General features: G+C 41.8%; 1 protein-coding gene across 1 annotated transcript in view; it reads left to right on the forward strand.

The window, feature by feature from the left end:
* The window catches only part of FBXW8 (F-box and WD repeat domain containing 8), a 126427-nt gene that overhangs the window by 69399 nt on the left and 33986 nt on the right, over positions 1-23042 (forward strand). Inside the window, exons 6-7 of the mRNA XM_059408516.1 lie at positions 14767-14963; positions 17910-18116. Coding sequence (XP_059264499.1) covers positions 14767-14963; positions 17910-18116 — 404 coding nt within the window. The remainder of the gene's footprint in view (positions 1-14766; positions 14964-17909; positions 18117-23042) is intronic.

A 23042-nucleotide genomic window follows, 5' to 3' on the forward strand; every position in this document is an offset into this window, starting at 1 on the left:
TAGCAAATAAGTGAAACCATATGATAATTGACTCTCTCTGCTTGACTTATTTCACTCAGCATTATCTCTTCCAGTCCCATCCATGTTGCTACAAAAGTTGGGTATTTATTCTTTCTGATGGAGGCATAATACTCCATAGTGTATATGGACCACATCTTCCTTACCCATTCGTCCGTTGAAGGGCATCTTGGTTCTTTCCACAGTTTGGCGACCATGGCCATTGCTGCTATAAACATTGGGGTACAGATGGCCCTTCTTTTCACTACATCTGTATCTTTGGTAAATACTCAGTAATGCAATTGCAGGGTCATAGGGAAGCTCTATTTTTAATTTCTTGAGGAATCTCCACACTTCTCCAAACGTGAGACAGGAATCCATCAGAATCCTAGAGGAGAACATAGGCAGTAATCTCTTCGATACTCAGCCACAGCAACTTCTTTCAAGATATGTCTCCAAAGGCAAAGGAAACAAAAGCGAAAATAAACTTTTGGGACTTCATCAAAATCAAAAGCTTCTGCACAGCAAAGGAAACAGTCAAGAAAACAAAGAGGCAACCCACGGAATGGGAGAAGATATTTGCAAATGACAGTACAGACAAAAGGTTGATATCCAGGATCTATAAAGAACTCCTCAAACTCAACACACACAAAACAGATAATCATATCAAAAAATGGGCAGAAGATATGAACAGACACTTCTTTAATGAAGATATACAAATGGCTATCAGACACATGAAAAAATGTTCATCGTCACTAGCCATCAGGGAGATTCAAATTAAAACCACATTGAGCTATCACCTTACACCAATTAGAATGGCCAAAATTAGCAAGACAGGAAACAACATGTGTTGGAGGGGATGTGGAGAAAGGGGAGCCCTCTTACACTGTTGGTGGGAATAAATCTTGTTTATTCATTCATTCATTCATTCATTTATTTATTTATTTTTAAGATTTTATTTATTTATTTGACAGAGAGAGATCACAAACAGGCAGAGAGGCAGGCAGAGAGAGAGGAGGAAGCAGGCTCCCTGCTGAGCAGAGAGCCCGATGCGGGGCTCGATCCCAGGACCCTGGGATCATGACCTGAGCCGAAGGCAGCGGCTTAACCCACTGAGCCACCCAGGCGCCCCTAAATCTTGTTTTTTAAACAAAGTTTAGTTTCATTCATCTGACCAAGAAAGTAAAATACAACATAAAAATTTTACTTTGTTTAATCCTAAACTATGTCCACAAGCTGATTAAATATTAATATATGCTTACCTCCCTTAGATTTCTTTTTTATAAATAATTTTTTTAAAGATTTTTGTTTATTTATTTGACGGAGAGAGCAATCACAACTAGGCAGAGAGGCAGGCAAAGAGTGGAAAGCAGGCTCCCTGCTGAGCAGAGATCGGAATGTGCCGCTTGGTCCCAGAACCCTGAGATCATGAGCTGAGCCCAAGGCAGAGGCTTTAACCCACTGAGCCACCCAGGTGCTCCTTGATTTTTTTTTTTTTTTTATTGTGTTAGTCACCATACAGTACATCATTAGTTTTTGTTGTAGTGTTCCATGATTCACTGTTTGTGTATAACACCCAGTGCTTCATGCAATTTGTGCCCTCCTTAATACCATCACCAGGCTCACCCATCTCTCTATCCCCTTCCCTTCTAAAACTCTCCGTTGTTTCCTGGAGTCCATGGTCTCTCATGGTTTGTCTCCTACTCTGATTTCTCCCCCTTCATTTTTCCCTTCTCCTATTGTCCTCCATGCTATTCCTTCTGTTCCACAAATAAGTGAAACCATATGATGATTGACTTTCTTTGTTTGACTTATTTCACTTAGCATAATCTCCTCCAGCCCCATCCAAGTTGACTCAAGGTGGATCTGTGGACCTGGAGTTCAGAGGAGAAATCTGTATTGGGCTTTTATAATGCCTCACCCCAGGGAGCAGAGAAGGAAAAGGGAGAGCCCTAGTTTAAACATTAGGGCCCTCCTGGCAGAAGCCCCCTGCACATGGGCAGATTTGCATTTGTATTTGATGCCTAAGTGAGATGTGAGATTATCTGCTGTCCCCTTTTCTTCTCATTTGGTGTAACTCAAAGCTAACTGTGGTGGTACTATAATCTGAATCGTCACGTATTTTTTTTCTTTCCACTTGAGCCATTTAATACATTTATTGAAAGGAATTAATATTATGATTTCAGGATATTTTGAGGATTTGGAATGAGATTTCCAAAAGTTGCAAAATGTCATTGCTGGAATTTTCATTATAAATCTGTTCTGCTAATGCATTTAGTTTGCACGGTAGCTACTGAAAACATTTGTAAAACACCAGTTGTGCATCTCTACTTTTCTTGTGATGGCTTTTCAAATTATTGTTTTTAAAAATCCTTTCATTAGGGAAAATTCAAAATACACAAAATAGGAGAGAAGAGTCTGATGACTCCCCATATACCCATCCCTCAGCCTCAGTAGTCATCAGTGTTATTGTAATTACATGTTTTAAGTATTATGTGGTTATATCACTCAGTAAGTGGAACCATTTTTGAAGATAGATGTATTTTACTTTTAGTAACAAAGAGCATTTTTCAAATTATTTTTTAAGATTTTATTTATTCATCAGAGAGAGAGAACACAAGCAGGGAGAGAGGAAGAGGGAGAAGCAGGCTCCCTGCTGAGCAGGGAGCCCGATGTGGACCCTGAGATCATGACCTGAGCCAAAGGCAGTCACTTAACCCACTGAGCCAACCAGGCGTCCCACAAATAGCACTTTTTTTTTTTTTAGATTTTATTTATTTATTTGACAGATCACAAGTAGGCAGAGAGGCAGGCAGAAAGAGTGGGAAGCAGACTCCCTAATGAGCAGAGAGCCCCATGTGGGTCTTGATCCCAGGACCCCGAGATCATGACCTGACCCGAAGGCAGAGGCTTAACCCACTGAGCCACCTATTTGACCCCACAAATAGCACTTTTTAAAAGAAGAGAAAGAACAAGGAGGCTAAGACTTACTGAATACTACTCTTGGCCTAGACCCAGTGCTGGGCTCTCCTGCACCTGTCTGGACAGGGAAGTGGTGGCGAAGTCACAGACTCCTTTGGAGTTTAATTAACCTTAACCCATCATTGAGTCAGCAGTAGAATTTGTATATCAGAATTAACTATTGATTGCAAAATTATGTAGATTGTGATCGGAAAAAGTAAAAAAAAGTCTTGTCACTAATCATATTAATATCTACAAAGAGGTATATGCATATTATAATAAAATTTTTGATACAGTATTACATGTGGAAAAAATTCAAATTGTACTAGAAGATGTGTAGTGAAGGGTAAGTGTTCTTTCTCCATCTACCACCACTTGCCCCCTGAGTTCTCCAGTACCATAGTCTCTTCTCTAGAGACATCACCTACTACCAGTGTCAGATATACTCTTCCAAGATATATCCCTTATTATGTTTATGTTGCTCAGTTCTATTGCAGGAAAAAATTGGCTGGAGTTAGTGGTTCCATGCACAGCGATGTCTCTTTTACATTCTCTGCCTTCTTGGTACTTCCCCTTGTAGAAGAGCTGGTCCAGATGCTTCCCCCATCAATCTGTTTTTCCATGAGTTTGTTAACTGTAAATTCTTCTATTTAGTTACACTGTCCTCATCTGACAATGTTATTTGACTCCTTTTCAATTTACTGTCTCTTTTCTTTTCTTTTTTTAGTTTTAAAATGTTTTTCCTCTCCTTTGACCTTAAGACTACTAAATGTATTCAGCTCGCTTGCTCCTTGACTCAGTATCTGCTTCAGTGATCTCCTGTCTGGTTGCTGATTTGCTTCTGCCTAACCAGGCACTTTATATAGTCCAGGGGCCCATTCAGATGCTTTTGTGAATCTAAAATACAGCTTCCAGAATGCTTCACATTTACTGTTTTTCTCTGTAGCAGCAGGGTTCAGCTTTTAAGGTTGTGCTCAGCCGCAGTGTTGAAGAGGGACATGCATAGTAGTTGCTTTTTCTTTTTCAAGACCATCTGTAATTTAGCCCCACATCATGACCCTTGTTTGCACTGATTTTAGCCCCTGCCCCCAGCCACTTCTTCCATAAAAGTAAAAGTTGTTTTGTCCTTTCAGACCTAATGCCACCTTTACATCTCTGGCCTACATTTCATAATGATGTCGTATGGACTTAATGAAGAAGTACACATTGAGTGAATGCAATGGGTAGATAGATCTTAAATCTTTGTTAAAATGCTTTTTCTTTTGGGGCGCCTGGGTGGCTCAGTGGGTTAAGCGGCTGCCTTCGGCTCAGGTCATAATCTCAGGGTCCTGGGATTGATCCATCAGGCTCTTTGCTCAGCAGGGAGCCTGCTTCCTCCTCGCTCTCTGCCTGCCTCTCTGCCTACTTGTGATCTCTGTCTGTCAAATAAATAAATAAAATATTTTTAAAAAATGCTTTTTCTTTTGCTGAGCAATCTCTTTTGATACAGGCAAGTGTTTATGTGCTGGAAATGGAAGTTACCAGCTCTTTCTATAGTTTCATTCACTGTCTCTGAACGGCAGGTAAATGATTCTGCCTGCTTGCCTACCATAGTTCCTCCTATCTGTGATTTCACCTTCAGCAGCTTCAGTCGCCCGTGGTCCACGGTGATCTGGAAGCAGGTGCTGCTCCTTCTGGTGTGTCAGCAGGTCAAGAGTAGCCTAACTCCATCACAACTGCATCTCCTCACGTAGGCCTGTTATCATCTCACACCATTGCAAGAGAAGGGGTGAGTTCAGTCCAGGAAGATGTATTAGAGACTGCATTCACATAACCTGTCACGGCACACTGTTATAATTGTTCTCTTTTAGTATCATTGATCTCTTCCTATGCTTCTTCTTCTTCTTCTTTTTTAAAATAAACTTTATCAGATGCATTTAAAGGAAAAAACATCAGAGGTGTGTAAAGGAAAAAAAACATAGTATATAGTGGGTTTGGAACTGTCCATGGTCCAACATCTCCTAGGGGTCTTTGAACGTATCCCCCACAGATAAGGGGGGACTGCTGCGGTAAGAAGCTGACGTGCCCCAAGCTTACGTGTTTATTGTGCAAGCTCAAGAGGATGGGAACTCATGGCTGAAATAAGCTCTAATCAAGGAAGCATCAAAGACCACAAGACACTCTATGGTTCAAGAGGTGACCAGCCTGTGACTTTCGGAGCTATTAACCTGTTTTAAATTTTATGGTGTGTGGAAAAGATCAAAAGGGAGGGGCAATGCCAATTGTGTGTGGTGGTTCCCCCCCCCAAACCAGTTCAGCAGTTATTTACCTTTCAAGCAATTAACATAATTACCATTATGCTAAAAAGTAATTTTGGAAAGTTCTGCCCTGAGCTCGTATGACTCTACCGGGACAGTTTTAGTTGGGACTTATCTTTTTGATGGAAGCCTAATTGCAATTTTGGCTTTGTGCACACAAACAGAAGCAGCTAATTGTTTAGGCAAATAGCAGATTAATTTAAATATGCATCCCTAATAAAACAAAAATGGTATCCATTATGGTCCTTGTTCCCATGATGAGGAATATAAATATTCTGTGCAAGTACCATTAGGCAGAGGTCTTAAGGATTGTCGACATTATTTCACAGTGGTAGCACTTTCCCGATATCGAGTAATCTTTACAAAAGCTAACATAAATCAGTTTAAACTCATTTAGATCCCATTTCCACTATGTGCAGTTTCATTACCACACTCTGGCTGGCCTCCTCTGGGAGGTGGGAGGGGCACGTTGCAAACTGGCATGGGTGCCCATCCGCAGCTGCTGAGCAGGGTTTATGTCTCCTCCGAAGACTGGCCGTCGTTACTCATGTCATTGTTAACGACTGTTCCTAGTCTAGGGTGAGCTCGGAGTCCCTTCAGCCCTGCTGCTGCTTGTCGAGGTGGAGAGTGCTGAGCCCATCGAGCAGGTGGGACTGCCAAGCCCCACTCCTGTCTCCTTGATTGGGCTGATGGCCCTCGCTCATTGTGCTCTTCCAGATTTTCTGAGAGACCCTTTTTATTCTTTTGTCTGCATCCTTTTCATATTTTTCATGAATGAGGCCGTATTGTTGGGAGCTCAGCACTACCTCGGAGTTAAACATCTTATCCAGCTATTGAGGTCTTGTCAGGGAGAAAGAAAGACACCTGCTCTTCTTTGAGTTTTCCTGGTGTGGGGCAAATGAGAGCGGTAAGCTCTGGCTCTTAGGGATTATGTCTTGTTCAGGAAGTGATAGCAAGGACCTGCTTTTTAAGTCACTACTGAAGAACTATTTAGACCCTCCCTTTACATTTGCTAAGGCCTTTTGTTTTACCTTGGCCTGGCTTGCAGGATAAATGTAGTAGGCACTTTTTGGGGTATCTTCTCGCTCCAGTGAACCTCCTTAGCCTCTGTAGGAGTGGGCACATTCATAGATTTTGAATTAGTCTCTGGCCTTGGTTGGGCAGGAATGGGGACCGTGGGCTCTGGGGACAGCTCATTCACGGACTGGGATGAGCCAGGGGCCTCACGCTTTGAATCTTGGTTGTGTGCTTAGAGTAGAAGACCTGGGGCACCTGGATGGCTGAGTCATTAAACCTGTGGCTCAGGTCATAATCCCAGGGTCCTGGGATCAAGCCCGAATCAGGCTCCTTGCTCAGCAGGAAACCTGCTTCTCCCTCTCCCATTTCCCCTGCTTATTTTCCTTCTCTCGCTGTTTCTCTCTCTGTCAAATAAATAAAATCTTAAAAAAAAAAAAAAAAAGACACCATAGAGTGGGAAGGAGCAAAAGGTGGTTTGTGGGGAGAGAGGAAAGAATGAAACAGTTGCAGAGAGAAGTGGAGGCAAGATCTGTGGTGCACACAGGAGACATACACTGCGCTGGTTCTGAATACCTCCCTAGTCCCTGTTTGAGATTCCTTCCAGTCTTCAGCTCTCCTTCGTGCTCTTGGGTTCCATGAAACAGCTCCATTCCTGTTCGGTTGGTTTCCCTTAAGTATTTAAGTGAGTTTCAATGGATTTCTGTTTCTTAGAACCAAACATCTGTCACTAAAACCCAAGACAAACGTTCGGCAAACCTTTATTGACAGGCAGCCAGTTTCATCAGCCACATCATCAGTGGTGTTCTAAATTCACTGACTCTGGGAGTATGGGAGAAGGACACAGTTCTGCCACTTCAGAAGTCCGCACACTATCAAGAGCCAAATCCCCATCATTGCTGGTTTTGCGATATAAAACTTGGCCTTTCAAATGAATTTATATCAGATTTTTTTTAATTATCACCTATTTGACAAGTGACTATATTTGGCTCTGACAGGCCTTGACTACTTATTCCTTAATGTCATGTAATGGTTGTGCACCCAGATCAACTGGAAATGTCTGGAAAAATGAGCTGTCCCTTTGGGGATGTTAAAATAATGTGATGATGTGAAGAAAAAGTACATCTTCCCATTGCACTTTGTATTATCTGCTGTGTGTTTGTTTCTCTCAGAAGTGGGTTTTATGAGACTAGGGGTCATATCTTTTCTGTTTGCCCCCAGACAAGATGCTTGGTAGATGCCACGAGAATGTTTGCAAAATGCAGTGACTTTCTTGCTCTATTTTGTCTTGTTTACCGTTTCCCTGGTGCTGGAATAGTGGCTGGCCCAAAGCAGGGGCATAGCAAACAGTTGTTGAATGTGTCATTGCATCAATTCCCTTTTGGCTAAATGTTGGTTAACAGAGATGATAATCAGCTACAATATTATAGGACATTCTTGTAATTCCTGTATTCACTGTTCAAGTCCTTGTAGTTTTGAGGTTGTAAAAGTAGCCGTGGTGTAACTATATTAACTGATAGATCATTTATAAAATCAGCTTCCACTCAAAAGTGTCTCCCTATTTGCTGCTGTATCTCTTCCTGCCCACCCTGCCCATGTGTTTTTGGGCGGAGTGTCTAGCAACACAGTTGCAAAGTGGAATTGCAAATCTTGCAAAAGCGGCAGGAGTTAATGTTAGAAGTGATGTTGGAAGAGCACTAGAGGTGGTAATTACATGGGTAATTATATGGGTACATATACAGGACAGCTTTTTCTTACTGTTTATGTCTCTTTTAAAGATAATTGCCTGCTTATGCAAAAGTAATAACAATGTATGTGGGATTCATACATTGAAATGTATGATATAAAAAGTATGACAACAGTAACACAGAGGCGGGTGGGAAGTGCATTGTGGGGAAGCTCTGATGCTTCACGCGAAGTGGGCCAGTATCACTGGGAGCTAGACTGGTAAGTTAAAGATGAACGCTAATACCCTAAAACAGCCACTGAAATAACACAACAGAGAGTTTTAGCTAATGAGCCAACAAGGGAATTAAAATGGAATAAACATATACTCAGTTAATCCAAATACTCAGTCTAAAAGAAGTGGAAAAAGAGAGGACGGGAGCAAAGAATAAGAGGGTTAGATAGCAAAACCCCTTCCTGCCCATAAGCACTTTAAAGGTAAATAATCCAAACACTCCATTTAAAAAAAGGACTAACCATATGCCGTCTACAAGAAATTCATTTCATTCTTGAAGACACATGGCAAAGAGGACAGAAAAATACATACTGTGCTAATAACACTGTTCAGAAGAAAGCTGGATGCCTATATCCATACCAGACAGAGTAAATCTCAGAGCAAAGAATAGCCCGTGGGTAAAAAGGGATATTATGAACAGCAAAGGGTCAATTCATCCAGAGGACATAACCTTAAATGTTTATGCATCTAAAAGTGGTCTTGGAGGACTGTGCCGTTGACAAGGAAAGGTCTAGCCAAGTTTTACACTTCATAGTTGAAGGAAGTAGAATTGACACACGATGACACTATAGGCATTCAGAAAAGAAGAATGTGACCATCGAATTGAGGGAGCCCTAGAATAGTTTTCCAGAAAACTATTCTGGAGGTCAGAGGGAGAAGCAGACTCCCTCCCAGAATAGCTCTGGAAACTGAACCTTGCAGCACAGGCTATTTTCTTGCATAGGATTCTGTTGGAATAATGATGCCAACAAAACCGAGTAGTTGATTAATAATGAAAAATGTGTTTATAGATAAACTCCATGTGTGCTTAGAATGAGCTGTGGTTGAGGAACTTCCACATTTGGCAGAAGCAGACAATTCTATATCATTTACTCATGGAGCTTATAGTTATTTTATGCGCTGTAGATGCAGCCGCACATCCTGCATTTTCCCAGCTAAATCCCAGCCCAGCCTCATCACATACCAAGTGGCTTTGGACCAGTTGTTTAACCACTCGGAGCTTCTACTCTTTTGTAAAATGAGGATAATGGAAGGGAGCACTCAGTGAGAGGAGACAAATGAAAGTGTCTGAATACTCGAAAGCTTTATGCAAATTACAATTTTTATTTCTCATTCCTGATTATTGTGATGTCTCCGAACAAATGCAAACAAAGGTAATGTCGAAGGATTTGGAGGAGGCACATATTGGAACATAGCTCTCTTCTATTTAATGGGTAGAGCCATTGGCATTTTCTGCAGTGTATCTGCTTCTTCTGAGTCAGAGTGGAAAGAATTTGCCAAAATATTTGCCAGGGGAATGTGTTGTGGAGCCTTTTGTGATCTGCTTATCCCCTGAGTTTATCACAATTCTTAGAAAAGAACACTGTTTTCTGTCTGAAGCAACATTTAACTTGAAGAAAGCTCTGCTTTTGTTTGGAATCACCTACTTAGCCTACTGACAGTTCAAAAGTCTTGCAAAGCAGTCCACATGTGTTATTTTCTTCTGCCTGTATTTATCTAGTGCTCAGTGATGCCTTATAGTAAGTTCCTAAGTTCAAAGCATGTGCCATTTACAGACAAAGTGCAAGGCAAGAAACAAGAAAGATGGGAAGATGGATTGCAAAGAGAAGGAGAGTGAAAAAGCTTGATCTGTTTTGGGAATAGGAAGTTATAGAAACTAGAACTGGATTTTAAATGACCAACAGAGGAAATTTGTGTTATTAATAGATACAGTGTACTTAGCAACATGGCAGGCTTTATAGAACACATAAAAATAAAAGGTAAAACTGGTTGGCCTATCTCCAGCTTTTTTTTTTTTTTAAATATTCTATTTACTTATTTGAGAGAGAGACCGTGAGAGAGACCAAGAGCAAGGAGGAGGTCAGAGGGAGAAGCAGACTCCCCGTGGAGCTGGGAGCCCAATGCGGGACTCGATCCCGGGACTCCAGGGTCATGTCCTGAGCTGAAGGCAGTTGCTTAACCAACTGCGCCACCCAGGTGCCCCTATCTCCAGCCTTTTGTGTGGTTTTTCTCCTTTCATCTGCACGATAGTCCTGTGCGTAGGTAGTGTTACCTTCAGTTTTAGAGATGAAGAGACAGGCGCACAGTTTCAAGTAACTTGCCCATGCCTTTGGCTAGCAAGTGGTAGAGCTGGATTTGAACTCAAATAAGCACAGACTGTGTTATTTCCATACAATCATTTCTCAGTGAATTTTGAAAAATTAGTGGGAATTGGAACCTCCAGCATGAGGCAGACAGTAATTATTTTCTTGAGAGGAAATTATTTTCTTTGAGAGGAAAGAAGTGGGTAAGAATAAGGGGTACCTGGGTGGCTCAGTGCGTTAAGCCTCTGCCTTCGGCTCAGGTCATGATCTCAGGGTCCTGGGATTGAGCCCCACATCGGGCTCTCTGCTCAGCAGGGAGCCTGCTTCCCCCCCACCCCCCGCCTCTCTGCTTACTTGTGATCTCCCTCTCTCTCAAATAAATAAATTTTTTAAAAAATTTATTTAAATAAATAAATTAATTAATTTAAAAAATTTATTTAAAAAAAATGTGGGTAGGAATGATATAAAGAATTTTTGGGGGACGCCTGAGGGGCTCAGTTGGTTAAGCAGCTGCCTTCGGCTCAGGTCATGATCCCGGCGTCCTCGGATCGAGTCCCACATCGGGCTCCTTGCTCTGCGGGGAGCCTGCTTCTCCCTCTGACTCTGCCTGCCACTCTGTCTGCCTGTGCTCACTCTCGCTCTCTCTCTCTCTCTGACAAAATAAATAAATAAAATCTTTAAAAAAAAAAAAAAGAATTTTTTGGCAAGAAAAGAATAAATGTCACCCCAAATGCAGAAAAGTTTATAATTTTTTTTAAAGATTTATTTATTTTAGAACATGAGAGGGATGAGGAGCAGAGAGAGAGGGAATCTTAAACAGACTCCCTACTGAGCATGGATTTCCCCCAACACAGGGCTCAGTCTCCCAAACCTGAGATCATGACCTGAACCGAAATCAAGTCAGACACTTAACTGACTGAGCCACCCAGGTGCCCTCAAAGTTTATATTTCTTTCTTTAAAAAAAAAAAAAAAAAAGATTTTTATATATTTAAGGGAGAGACAGAGAGAGAACATAAGCCAGGGGAAAGGCAGAGGGAGAAGCAGACTCCCCACTGAGAAGGGAGCCCAGTGGCCTGACCCCAGGACCTCGGGATCCTGACTTGAGCCATAGGCAGATGCTTAACCATCTGAGCCACCCAGGTGTCCCAAAAGTTTGTATTTCTGATTGAAGAGTGTAAGTTCCTGCAAACGACTGGTGCTCAGGCTCAAGCGTATATCCCATAGTTGCTGTTCCCCCAAATCTGCATTTCTAAAAAGCCAGCAGTGGATGCTGCCTCTGCTGCTGCTGCTTTTGGCCTGGGGACCACACTTGGATGTCCCTACTCTAGACTATTTGAGGAAGGTGGAAACATGGCCAATGTGTGTAAGAGGAGTTCATCTGGGTAGCAGCATTCGCTGCTACCCAGGGAGCTGGAGAGAAGGGTGTATAGGTAGAAATCAAGGTTTTTAACAAGTGTGGGATAGTCAGGCTCATGTTTTATAATGATGTGAAAGAAAGTACCCCTGTTCCCAGTGGCTGGAAGAGGGTTGTGTGTGGAAGGATGAAATACAAGAATCTTGTAGAGTGTAGGTTAATGGCTGTTTTCAGATCTGGCAAGCATCTAGAGCAGTGCCCTGTCTATAACATGCTCAATAATTGTTTGCACGATGTCTCACACCTGATAGAATGGCTGTCATCAAAGACCAGTGATGACAAATGCTGGCGAGAATGTGGGGAGAAAGTATCCCTAATGCACAGCTGGTGGGAATGGAAATTGGTGCAGCCACTGTGGAAAACAACATGAAAGTTCCTCAGAAAAATGTAGAACTACCAGATGAGCCAACAATTCCACTTCTGGGTATTTATCCAAAGGAAATGAAATCACTATACCGAAGAGCTTTCTATACCCCCATGTTCCCTGCAGCATTATGCACAATAGCAGAGACATGGGAGTAACCTAAATGTCTTTTGACAGATGGATAAAGGAAATTTGGTATTCAGATACAATGGAATACTACTCAGCCCCAAAAAGAAGGAAATCCTGCTATTTGCAACAATAGGGGTGAGCCCTGAGGGCATTATGCTAAGTGAAATAAGTCAGAGGAAAAACAAATACTGTATCATCTCACTCCTGTAGAATCTAAACAAAAAAACAAACTCAGCACAGATTTGTGATTCTTGGGGTGGAGGTAGGGGAAATGGGTGAAGGTGGCCAAAAGGTGTACAAACTCCCAACTGTAAGGTAAGTAAGCTCTGGGGATCTAATATACAACATGGTGACTATCATGAATACTGTATTGTATATTTGAAAGTTGCTGAGAGAAGATCTTTGTATTTTTTATTTTTTTTAAGATTTTATTTATTTGACAGAGAGAAAGCACAAGCAGGCAGAGCAGCAGGCAGAGGGAGAAGCAGGCAGTCGCTTAACCGACTAAGCCACTCAGGCACCCCCTTAGAGTAGATGTTAATAGTTCTAATAAGGAAAGAGAAATTTGTTAACTATGCAAGGTGATGGGTGGTAACTAAACTTTGATCATTTCACAATAAATGCATGTATCAAATCATGTTGCTAACTTAAACTGATACAATGTTGTATGTCAGCTGTATCAATAAAACTGGGGCGTAATTGTTGCATGAATGGACAGTTAGAATGAAGACTTCTGTATGTTAGGGGCGCCTGCGTGGCTCAGTCAGTTCAGTGTCCGCCTTCAGCTCAGGTCATGATCCCAGGTTTCTGGGATTGAGCCCCTCATTGGGCTCCCTGCTCTGCGGGGAGACTGCTTCTGCCTCTCCTTCTGCCTGCCACTGCCTGCCACAAGCACTGCTTGTGCTCTCTCTTTCAAATAAATAAAAATAAATAAAATCTTAAAAAAATTTTTTCCCGTATGTTAGAAATATTTAAGGGGAACCTGGGTTGCTCAGTTGGTTAGGTGTCTGACTCTTGATTTCAGCTTAGGTCATAATCTCAGGGTCCTGAAATCCCAGCCCCATGTGGGGCTCTGCACTCCACAGGGAGTCTGATTGAGATCCTCTCACTCTCCCCGTGCTTGCATGCTCACGCTCTCTCTCCTCTCTAAAATAAGTAAAATCTTAAAAAAAAAAAAAAAAAAAAATTCAGCAATTGATATATATCCTCCCATTCTTTTTTTAAGTCTTTCTCATAAAAACATTTTCTAAAATTTTTATTTTTGGTCAAAATAATTTTGGGAAAAATCTTCAGAATATACAAATGATATACAGTAAAATGCCCTCCTGTTCTTATCTCTTCTCCTTGGTTTCTTTCCTTCAAGGCCAGTCATTAATAAAGTTTCTTGTGTATCCTTCCATACACAGGGATAGTCCTCGTAAGTGTGTGTGTGTGTAAATTTTTAAAACACAAAAGTAGTATAGCATACTCTACCACTATTCTGTCCTTTACTCTTTCTTGTTTAGTAATACATTTTGTTGATCATTTCATATAGCTTATATATAAGGTTGACGTAGTCTTGTTTAACTGGTCATTTTATTTAAATGTCAAACTGTGGTGGGCATTTAGATAGCTTCCAATCTGTTGGCATAATTAAAAACATTAAAGTGACCGTTCATATACATTGTAATTTGGTAAATATTATCAAATTGCCTTTATAGAGTTGGGTGAATTAGTTTACATCCCCAGCAACAGTTTAAGATAGAGCCTATTTCCGCACATCCGCAACAATAAAATGTTTATGAAGTTGTCCATTTGTCAATTTGATGAAAATAAAATGATCATTTTCATTTGTACTTTTTGTAATTGTGAGTGAAATTTTGTATTTTTCTTATGTTTATATATCAGTTGGATTTCTTTTTTCTGTGACCAGGATGTTCATGTCCTTTGCTCACTTCCTAATTACTTTTTTTTTTCTTACTGAATCTTAGAAGTTGTTATTAAGGAAATTGACCCTTTGTTATATGTGATGCACACTTGGGGCACCTGGGTGGCTCAGTTATTAGGTGTCTGCCTTTGGCTCAGGTCATGATCCCAGGGTTCTGGGATCAAACCCCACATTGAGCTCCCTGCTTGGTAGGAGGCCTGCTTCTCCCTCTCCCACATGCTCTGCTTGGATTCCCTCTCTCGCTCTGTCAAATACATAAATAAAATCTTCTTTTAAAAATGTGATGCAAACTTATCATTTACCTTTTAGTTTTCTTTATAGTGAACAATTGTTTTTTTGTTTTGTTTTTTAAAGATTTTGTTCATCTCTTTGACAGACAGAGATCACAAGCAGGTAGAGAGAGGAAGGGAAGCAGGCTTTCCGCTGAGTAGGGAAGCAGAGAGCCCGATGAGGGCCTATCCCAGGATCCCAGGATCAAGACCCGGTCAAAGGCAGAGGCTTTAACCCACTAAGCCACCCAGGCACCCATGAACAATTGTTTTTAAAATTGTGTGTTTTAAGTGAATTTACAATTATTACCTGTGTTTTATTTGTTTGTTTGTTTGTTTTCCTACATAGGATTTCTTAATATTTGGGATCTAAGGACTGGAAAGTATCCTGTCCATCGTTTTGAGCATGACGCAAGAATACAAGCACTCGCTCTCAGCCAGGACGACGTGACTGTGGCCACGGCTTCTGCTTTTGACGTTGTGATGTTACGCCCCAGTGAGGAGGGGTATTGGCAAATCACTGCCGAATTTGAAGTTCAGAAACTGGTAAGCTTTTTGGTCTGATCACTGTATCCTCCGTTGTTGAAATCTCCAGGTCTAGTACAGACAGATAGTAATGATGTCAGCAACTCCCATCCACTCGGGGCTTCGTGGACACCTTCCATTTCTAAATTTGGCAACCTTACAAAATAGCTAGTATCTCTCCCCCATTTACCAGAAAGCCAGGAGAGGCTTGGAGTAGTAAACCAACTTGCCCCATAACTCAGCCCCATATCTCAGCGCTAAGAAGCTGTGCTGCAAACCTCAGGGCTGACTTCAAGACTAGTGTTTCTGGTTACTGGGGTCTCTGGCTTCCTTCTCGTTCATAGGACATTCACCCCTGGAAATCTGAGCCTGGTTTCTAGCCTATTATATAAGTGAAAATGAATTCAGTCGTATCCTGCCAATCCATATGGGAAGGAAGGTTTCCATCCTGCACTTTCTTCACCTAGGATTTTCTCACCTGCAATTAAGAGTAGCACCTGAGTGAAAATAAATATAAGTCCGCGTTAATTGGGTAGCTGTGTTCCAGGATGTCATGCGTGAAGCTCGGCCAGCCTGAAGAGTTCTTTCACATAGAGCCTGTTTCTGAGACCATTTGTATGTGAGCCTCCGTGGTTATATGGTGGGAGATGATTTTGTGGTAAGAAGGAAGAGCTGAAATCTGTGCTAAATTTTGATTTAATTTAACCTTGATTTTAGCACTAGTGGGAGAGCAAACAGAAAAGCCAATTTTGAATAATGAATTTGTGGTCTGACCTGGAACAGATCCTGTTCTCCCTTTTCCCCCCTGGTAGAGCTCTTGTTAGGCTTGAGTAACTCCAAAGCCCTTGGCCTCTCCACATCCCCTCCGTAAGCTTCTTGTCCCTCTAGTGAGCAATTTCTGCAGTTCCAGTGGTGGTTCCCTGAAACTGCCTGTTGCTCCTCTTGGAGTTTTATTAGAGAAATGTAGAAGTACCATCTCTTTGTTCTCGAAACTACCATAGTGTTTATCATTTGGTCTCTGCCTAAAGAATATTCTAGATGAGCAATAATTATATGAATTCGACAATTACTTAAGATTTGAGTTCCTCTGTAAAGTGTAAATCCTGCCTTGGCAATAAGGTGGCAGCCTGGCATAGACTGGAAGCTTTTTAAAGTAGTTTACAGCTCCTGGCAAATGGCGCAGCCACAGTCGATCTGAGCTTCTTGGTCTGTCAAAAATCCAACAGTAAAGTGAAATTAAATGGCTAGACTGAGGATGTTGATTTTTGGAAAATAAGAAATGAGTTTTAGAATAGGGGAGAGAGGAAGGAGGCAACCGCTGCTGGAGGCATGTGTTATTATGCTTTTTGTGTGTTCTTTCTCATCCTGGACCGAGGGGTTGCCACAGAATGTGCTGTCACTGAAAAAGGCACCTCCTGGCCTGTGAAAGCCGGGCCATTTTTGTCTTTCCCAGATAGGCTCCCTGAATCACAATGGCAGCGTTCCCCGATTGGTGCTACTGGCCGAGAATGTCTGTCCTTTGTCATGAGTTCTTGGCTGGGGACATGGGGCCTGCCACTCACACCCTAGGGCCAGAGGATTAGCAGAATCACCCGGATGTTTACTCTCTCTCAAGCTCCTCTGGACAGTCCCTGGGATGCAGGCTTTTGAACTCCTTTGGCTTATTGTCAGGGCAGTGCTGTCCCTTTCCACAGTGGTTTTCATAATTACACAGCATGGCACACCTTCTGCTTTTGTACTCTCCCATTTTACTCAAGGTGAAAACCTGGTGTAAACTGTGCTCTGGAGACATGTGCCATTCAGGGACATAGAAAAGCAAATTATTCCTGAAGGGAGCACCTCATGCTCGTGCAGATTAGAGAAAGTGGTTGCAATAAATAATGCAGTCAGGAGTAGTAAAGGGGTCTTTCTACCCTCAATGACTTTGAAGCCAGCAGAGGACAGATACCTCAGGTACTTTTAGCCTTTTAGCAACACAGTTTTGGTATTTGCACAAATGTTAAAATGTGAATGGTGCTAATTTAGAACTGAGTGGATTTTTTTCAGTTTCTTGTAAAAAAAAAAAAAAACACTTTATTTTTTGAATAGTTATTATACCCTCATGGTTCAGAATTTAAAAGATAGAGTAAGGTTTACAGAGAGAAATCTCTCTTCCACCCCATCAAAGAACTCTGTTCCCTTTTTGAAAGTAGCCAATATTATCAGATTTATATTTGCATAAGTCACATACGTGCTATGGTCCCTCTGGCCATCCTTCACTGTGAATGCTGTTACCTTGCTTCCTTGCTTCCCCCCCCCCCCCAAATGTATCTTGGAGATGATTCCATTTATATCAGTGTATAAAGAATGCTTCATGCTTTTTTTTTTTCCTGTGGCTGCATAGTATTCCAATGCATAGATGTATTGTTAATTAGTCCCTTGGTAAGGCATGTTTAGGTTTTTCCAATTTTTAGCTAAGACAACATAGTAAATAACCTTGTACACAATTGTTTTGCCTGCATGTGAGTTTACTTGTAAGTAAATCCATAGGGCTGACTTGCTGGTTCTGAGCAAATGTGCATTTGACATTGTGATAAGTATTGCCAGATGTCCCTCTAGAGAGGTTGGAACAGATTATATCCCACCAACCGTAAGTGGGATCTGCAAGTATGGTTGTCCCCCTCCATTTCCAGATCAGTGTCCTATCAGGCTAATTGATCTTTGCTGATATGATTGGTGAAAATGGTATCTTGGCGAATTACTTCATATTTCTCTTATCAGAAATGTATCTTTTTTTTTTTTAAGAGCAACTTTTTATTAGTGTAAGAATTATGTTCTCATTTCCTGTGACCTTGTGAGCCTTTGCCCATCTTTTTCAGTCAGGTTGCTGGTCTTATTGACATAGAGGAGGAATTGTATATTTTTGACCAAGTCAGGATGAACCATGGGTGAGACCTGATGGACTCCATAACTCCTATCCTTTCACAGGTTGACTACCTTGAAATAGTTCCAGATACTGAAAGGTACCCTGTGGCAGTGGCCACGGCTGGAGATCTGGTGTACCTGCTAAAAGCTGAAGACTCTGCCAGAACCCTCCATTATGTCTACGGCCAGCCCGTCACGTGTCTGGATGTCTCGGCCAACCAGGCTGCTTTCGGTGTGAAGAGTCTAGGATGGGTATACGAAGGAAACAAGGTACAAAAATATTAAGATGTACGAGGAACAAAAAAGAACATCGGTTTTTATTTTTTTGAAGACAAAAAATTAAAGCTGTCTGATAAATTTTTAAGATCTATTCAGGCAATATATTTCAGCATGGTAAAAAAATAAGAAACTTCAAGCACTTCTGAAGGCTGTAAAATGAAAGTAATGGTTTCCTTTCTCGTTCCTTCCTCCAACCCCACTCCACAGAAGAAACTATTAAACAGTTTCTAGGTATCCATCTAGAGGAATTTCATGCATTTATAGGGACATTTATACACCAAAAAATGAGATCATAGTATACATACTGTCCTGTACTCAACATTTTCATTCAGTAATATACCTTGGAGAGCGTTCTTTGTCAGCACATACTATGTTCCTTCTCACTAGGGTTGCAGCGTATGCTTATGGCCCATGTCTGTTTATCCAAGCCCCGCTCACGGATGCACAGTCGGGTCGTTTCACTGTTGGCTGCTACAGACCACACTACGATGTGTACTGCAGCTTCTGAAAGTCTTGTGTGGTAGATCTCTAGGATAAATTCCTAGCAGTTACATTGCTTGGCCAGAGGGTGTGTGCCTTAAGATGATGATGGACTTTGCCAAATTGCCCTCTAAAAGGGTTGCAGCAAAATCTCTCACCTGTAGTGCATAAAAATGCCTTCTGATAATCTTTGAGTCAAAATTAAGGAGAGAGGTGTTTTAATTGACTAAATTTTACCATTACCTAGCATTTTACTATCCTGACTATAGGCCAAGTATTTGGTCTTAAAGCTGATTTCTCTCTCTCCCCTGGAATCAGGGGAGAAAGGGATCAAGTTCTGTTTTGTATTGTTTTGTTTTGTTTTTCTCCAATTTGCCCGCTCTTGACCCTGCTGGCAGTGGGTGCCGTCCTTGGGAAGGAACTTCCCTGAGCCAGCCGCTCCTCTGATGACATAGCTTCTCCTTCAGGAAGGAGGCCGTCTTCCACGGAGCAGCGTTATGACCCGGAGAAAAGCCAGGCTCTGGATGCACACAGCCCGAATTTCAGTTCCACTTCTGTAGTAACCTGCTGTCCTGTGGGACCTTAACCCTTTTAGGCCTCAGTTTTCTCATTGGTAAAGGGCATTCTGAATAGTAGCTACTTCATGAAATGGTAGGGTTTGATGAAAATCTGTGTGTAAAGCTTTAAGCATAGTGCCTGGCCTGTGAGCATGACCATCGTGGTGCTTCCTGTTTGTTTCCTCCACTCATAGTTTATGTCTGGCCTCCGGTTGTGATTTTTAGATCTTGTTTCCCCTGTGTATAGTCCCCTCTAAGATCAAATCTCGTTCATCAAGGTGTCCACTAGTTTTGCGACTTAGTAAATGTGCAAAGAATTGAAGCATCCGGATTTCAGTGAGCTATTCTTTGTTCAGGAGGACACATAAAGCAGTCAAAGATACATGTGGCTTTTTGCAACCTCACTGTGACAACGGACTCCCTTTGTGCTCTAGTTGGCCTGTTTTGTGGGAGCACATTGAGCACAGCTTAGCTGGAAAGATAGATTGAGGATGATTTAACTCGTGTTGTGCGTTCCTGGGAGGTGGGGGAGGGGAGAGCAGTTGATTTCCTAAGGCAGTTTCCTTTCTTGCTTTGAAAAAACCTTTTCTGGTCCCCGGTGAGCTCATTTATTGAGAGAAGAGAGACTATTTGCCTTCTAAGTTTTCATCTATCATACTTTCAAGTTTGGTTATCTCCTTTATGTCTGAGGTTCTCAGTGTAGTGAGGTGACAGTTTTATTTAGCACTAGCCTTGCTTAAATTTGTCCTATTTTAATAAATTTTTCATAGTCAGGTCCTCTTTGACTTACCTGTGTGGATGTATTTGAGAAACCAGTAAAGGGATATTTCAGCACAAAATTAGAGTGGGTGTATCCTTTGGATATTGATGGAAAGAAGTGCTGTTTTGGATATCTCGGGTTTTTCAACCCCATTAAAAGCACTAATTAGGGAGACCTGCATGGCTCAGTCGGTTGAAAATCTGCCTTCGGCTCGGGTCATCATCCCAGGATCCTGGTATCAAGCCCCACATCAGGCTTCCTGCTCAGCGAGGGCCTGCTACTCCCTCTCTTCCCTGCTGATGCTCTTTCTCTTTCTCTCTCTCTCTGGCTATCTCTGTCACTATCTCTGTCTCTCTCTTTAATTAAAAAAAAAATCTAGAAAAATAAAAGCACTAATTATTGGAATCAGCTGATTAACCCACTGATTTTATGAAAATTTACTTTTAAAAGTTGTCCCTCAAGTCATTACCTGGTATTTTTCATTGGTGTTTTAAAATGAAGAATGGAGATTAATTTACTACAAGAATGTGTCTCAGCATCTCTTTGAATCTGATAGTACCATTAGTCATCCAAATATTATGTGAGTGCAGCTCCAAACCCTCCAACACTTCTGTGGGTGGATGGCTGGTGGTTGTTAGTAGAGCCGTTGTAACTTTGCATTGAGACGTTTCTCCAGCATGAACGCCGCCCACTGGAGCGTGAGGGAGGCCACGCTATATCTGGGAAATGTTCTCCAGTTTTGAGGAGGCAGCATTTTCCATCTGATTGTGTTCAATGAATTCTCTGCTTATTTGAGAAAAACCTGCATTTTTAGGAAACTAATTGTCCTGTAACATTTCTGGGTGAACTAAGCCATGTCATGGGTGGCTCTATAAGATTTTAGTATCCTCCTGCTATCCTATAATATCATAATCCCCAAACAGTCTTATGTGCGGTGCTCAGTGTCACTGTGCTTACACTGTGAATACCATGTTTGGGCTCTATTTGCTTTGGCCCAGAAGCATGTGGCCCAGCACATTTTATTAGGATGGTGTGAGACTATTAGCAGGAGAGTTTGCCTGCGGCTAAATGCACATGGGGGTTTGTGTCTGTGCCTCTGGCCTGTGTATTTAGGATTCAGATGAAGGCTTTATGAGAACAGAGCGTTTGGTTTATCTTTGTTTGTACTGATACAGAACTGGGGTTTAGCTATAATCCGTTATTGATTAACTGTGATCAAAGCAGATAGTGAAGTCCAAATGTTGATACAGAATTTGAATCAGCGACCAGAATTTCCCTAACCTGTAGAAGTGCCCCAGCAGTGTTATTTGTGTTCAGTTGGAGAATATCCTTGCACCATGTGATAATCACATTAGCATTTTATAGGAACCACAGCTATCTGAGCATCAAGTAATAATGTTTTCGGATCCATCCGTTCATACATCTAGCCAGCCGGATGCGTGCTGGGCGTGGAGAGTTACAGAACACCAGTTGTGTTCCTGGCATTGGCACGTTACAACAGCATTCTGCACAGGCTTCAGCGAATTGGCACTTTTAGAACCTAGCCTGTTCATACACATAGTCTCCTAAGGAAATGAAACCAAGGAACATCACACAAATGTATCTAATCTCAGGGCACATGGGTGGCTCAGTTGGTTAAGCAAGTTAAACAACTCTTGTTTTCCACTCAGGTCATGAAATCAGGGTGGTAAGATCAAGCCCCAAGTCAGGCTCCGTGCTGGGCATGGAGCCTACTTATGATTCTCTCTCTCCCTGCTCCTTTGCCCCTCCCCTGCCTGATGCGTGGACACATGCTTTCTCTCTCTCCCTCTCTCTCAAAAAAGTAAGGTATTTAGTCTTAAGAAAAGGCTTGTAAATATAGCCGGTGGTTCAGCTGTTTCCAGCTCAGGTAGGAAGGATCAGAAAGAAAGCTCTGGTCCCTCTTGGTCTGCCTGTGTGCAGGGATCTCCAGGCTTACAGGCTCTAGAGTTTTGATATTGCCTTCTTGGGCTCTTTACTTCAGTGGCATACATGACCTGAAAGATGGCCGTTGCTGAGTGGCATGTGATGGTGAGGGAAAACAAGTGTAGTTGCAATTACTCCGGCCTCCGTTGTGCTGCAGTGTGGAAATCAGTGTCAACTCTGTTGCTCACCCTCTAAAGTGTGTTTTTATGTCTCACATTTCCTGAACCTGTCAAAAACACTTCATCCATGAAAATGGTATTTATGATACCATATTATCTTTATTAATTCCTTTGCTGCTTGAATTAAATTTTTGCTCTCAGAGGTAGAGGGGTAAAAGATTCAATTGCCTCATTTAAGAGCATTACGTTGACGATGAGTCTCATGCCTCATAAAGGAAAGAGAGAGACCCACTTAGGGCTCTTAGCATCATTCTATGTATTGGGACATATTTCCTAATTTAGTTCTGAAGTACTTGGCATTCGATGGCAGATTGTATTAAGCAGCACGCGGCATGCATCCTAATCAGGGAGATGTGAGTGAAGTAATCCAGAAGGCTGGAACGTGTTTGACAAGGACGCTTGCTTGGCGCTGCTGCCTCAGCTTACATCACGCTGGAAAAGAATTGCTAACGTCTCCTGTGATAATCATTCCCTCTACATGAACGTGAAAGGACTCTGGATTGGTGGCTTGCGCTTGTCACGAGTTGAAATATCAGTCAGAGAGAGCCTTTGGAATCAGAAACTCAGCACCTGTGCATTTGCCCCCCCCCCCATATCTACACTAGAATATGAAACCCATCTTTTGCTCAAGTTCTATTCCAGAGAACAAAAACTTGGTATTTTACAAACAGGATGACTAATTTAAATTGAAATTTCCCAAAGTAGAAGGCTAATTTCCTTTTCACTTTCATCTTAAAACCTTTAAAATTTTTTGTATATACTTTGTTATTGGAGAAATTTAGGGAAGTAGCTCTTGGAGACCAGTTTTCTTGGGTTACCGAGTCATGTGGACTACCAAAAAGATCCATTTTTATTATTGAGGTTGCTGCCATTGTTAGTGACTCCTTATTGAACACATGCTATATGCAGGATTTTTTTTTTTTAAGGTTTATTTATGAGAGAGAGAGAGAGCGCGCAAGCGCATGTTACAGGAAGGGCAGAAGGAGAGGGAGAGAAT

This window comes from Mustela nigripes, chromosome 8 (assembly GCF_022355385.1).
Source record: "Mustela nigripes isolate SB6536 chromosome 8, MUSNIG.SB6536, whole genome shotgun sequence".
NCBI lineage: Eukaryota > Metazoa > Chordata > Mammalia > Carnivora > Mustelidae > Mustela > Mustela nigripes.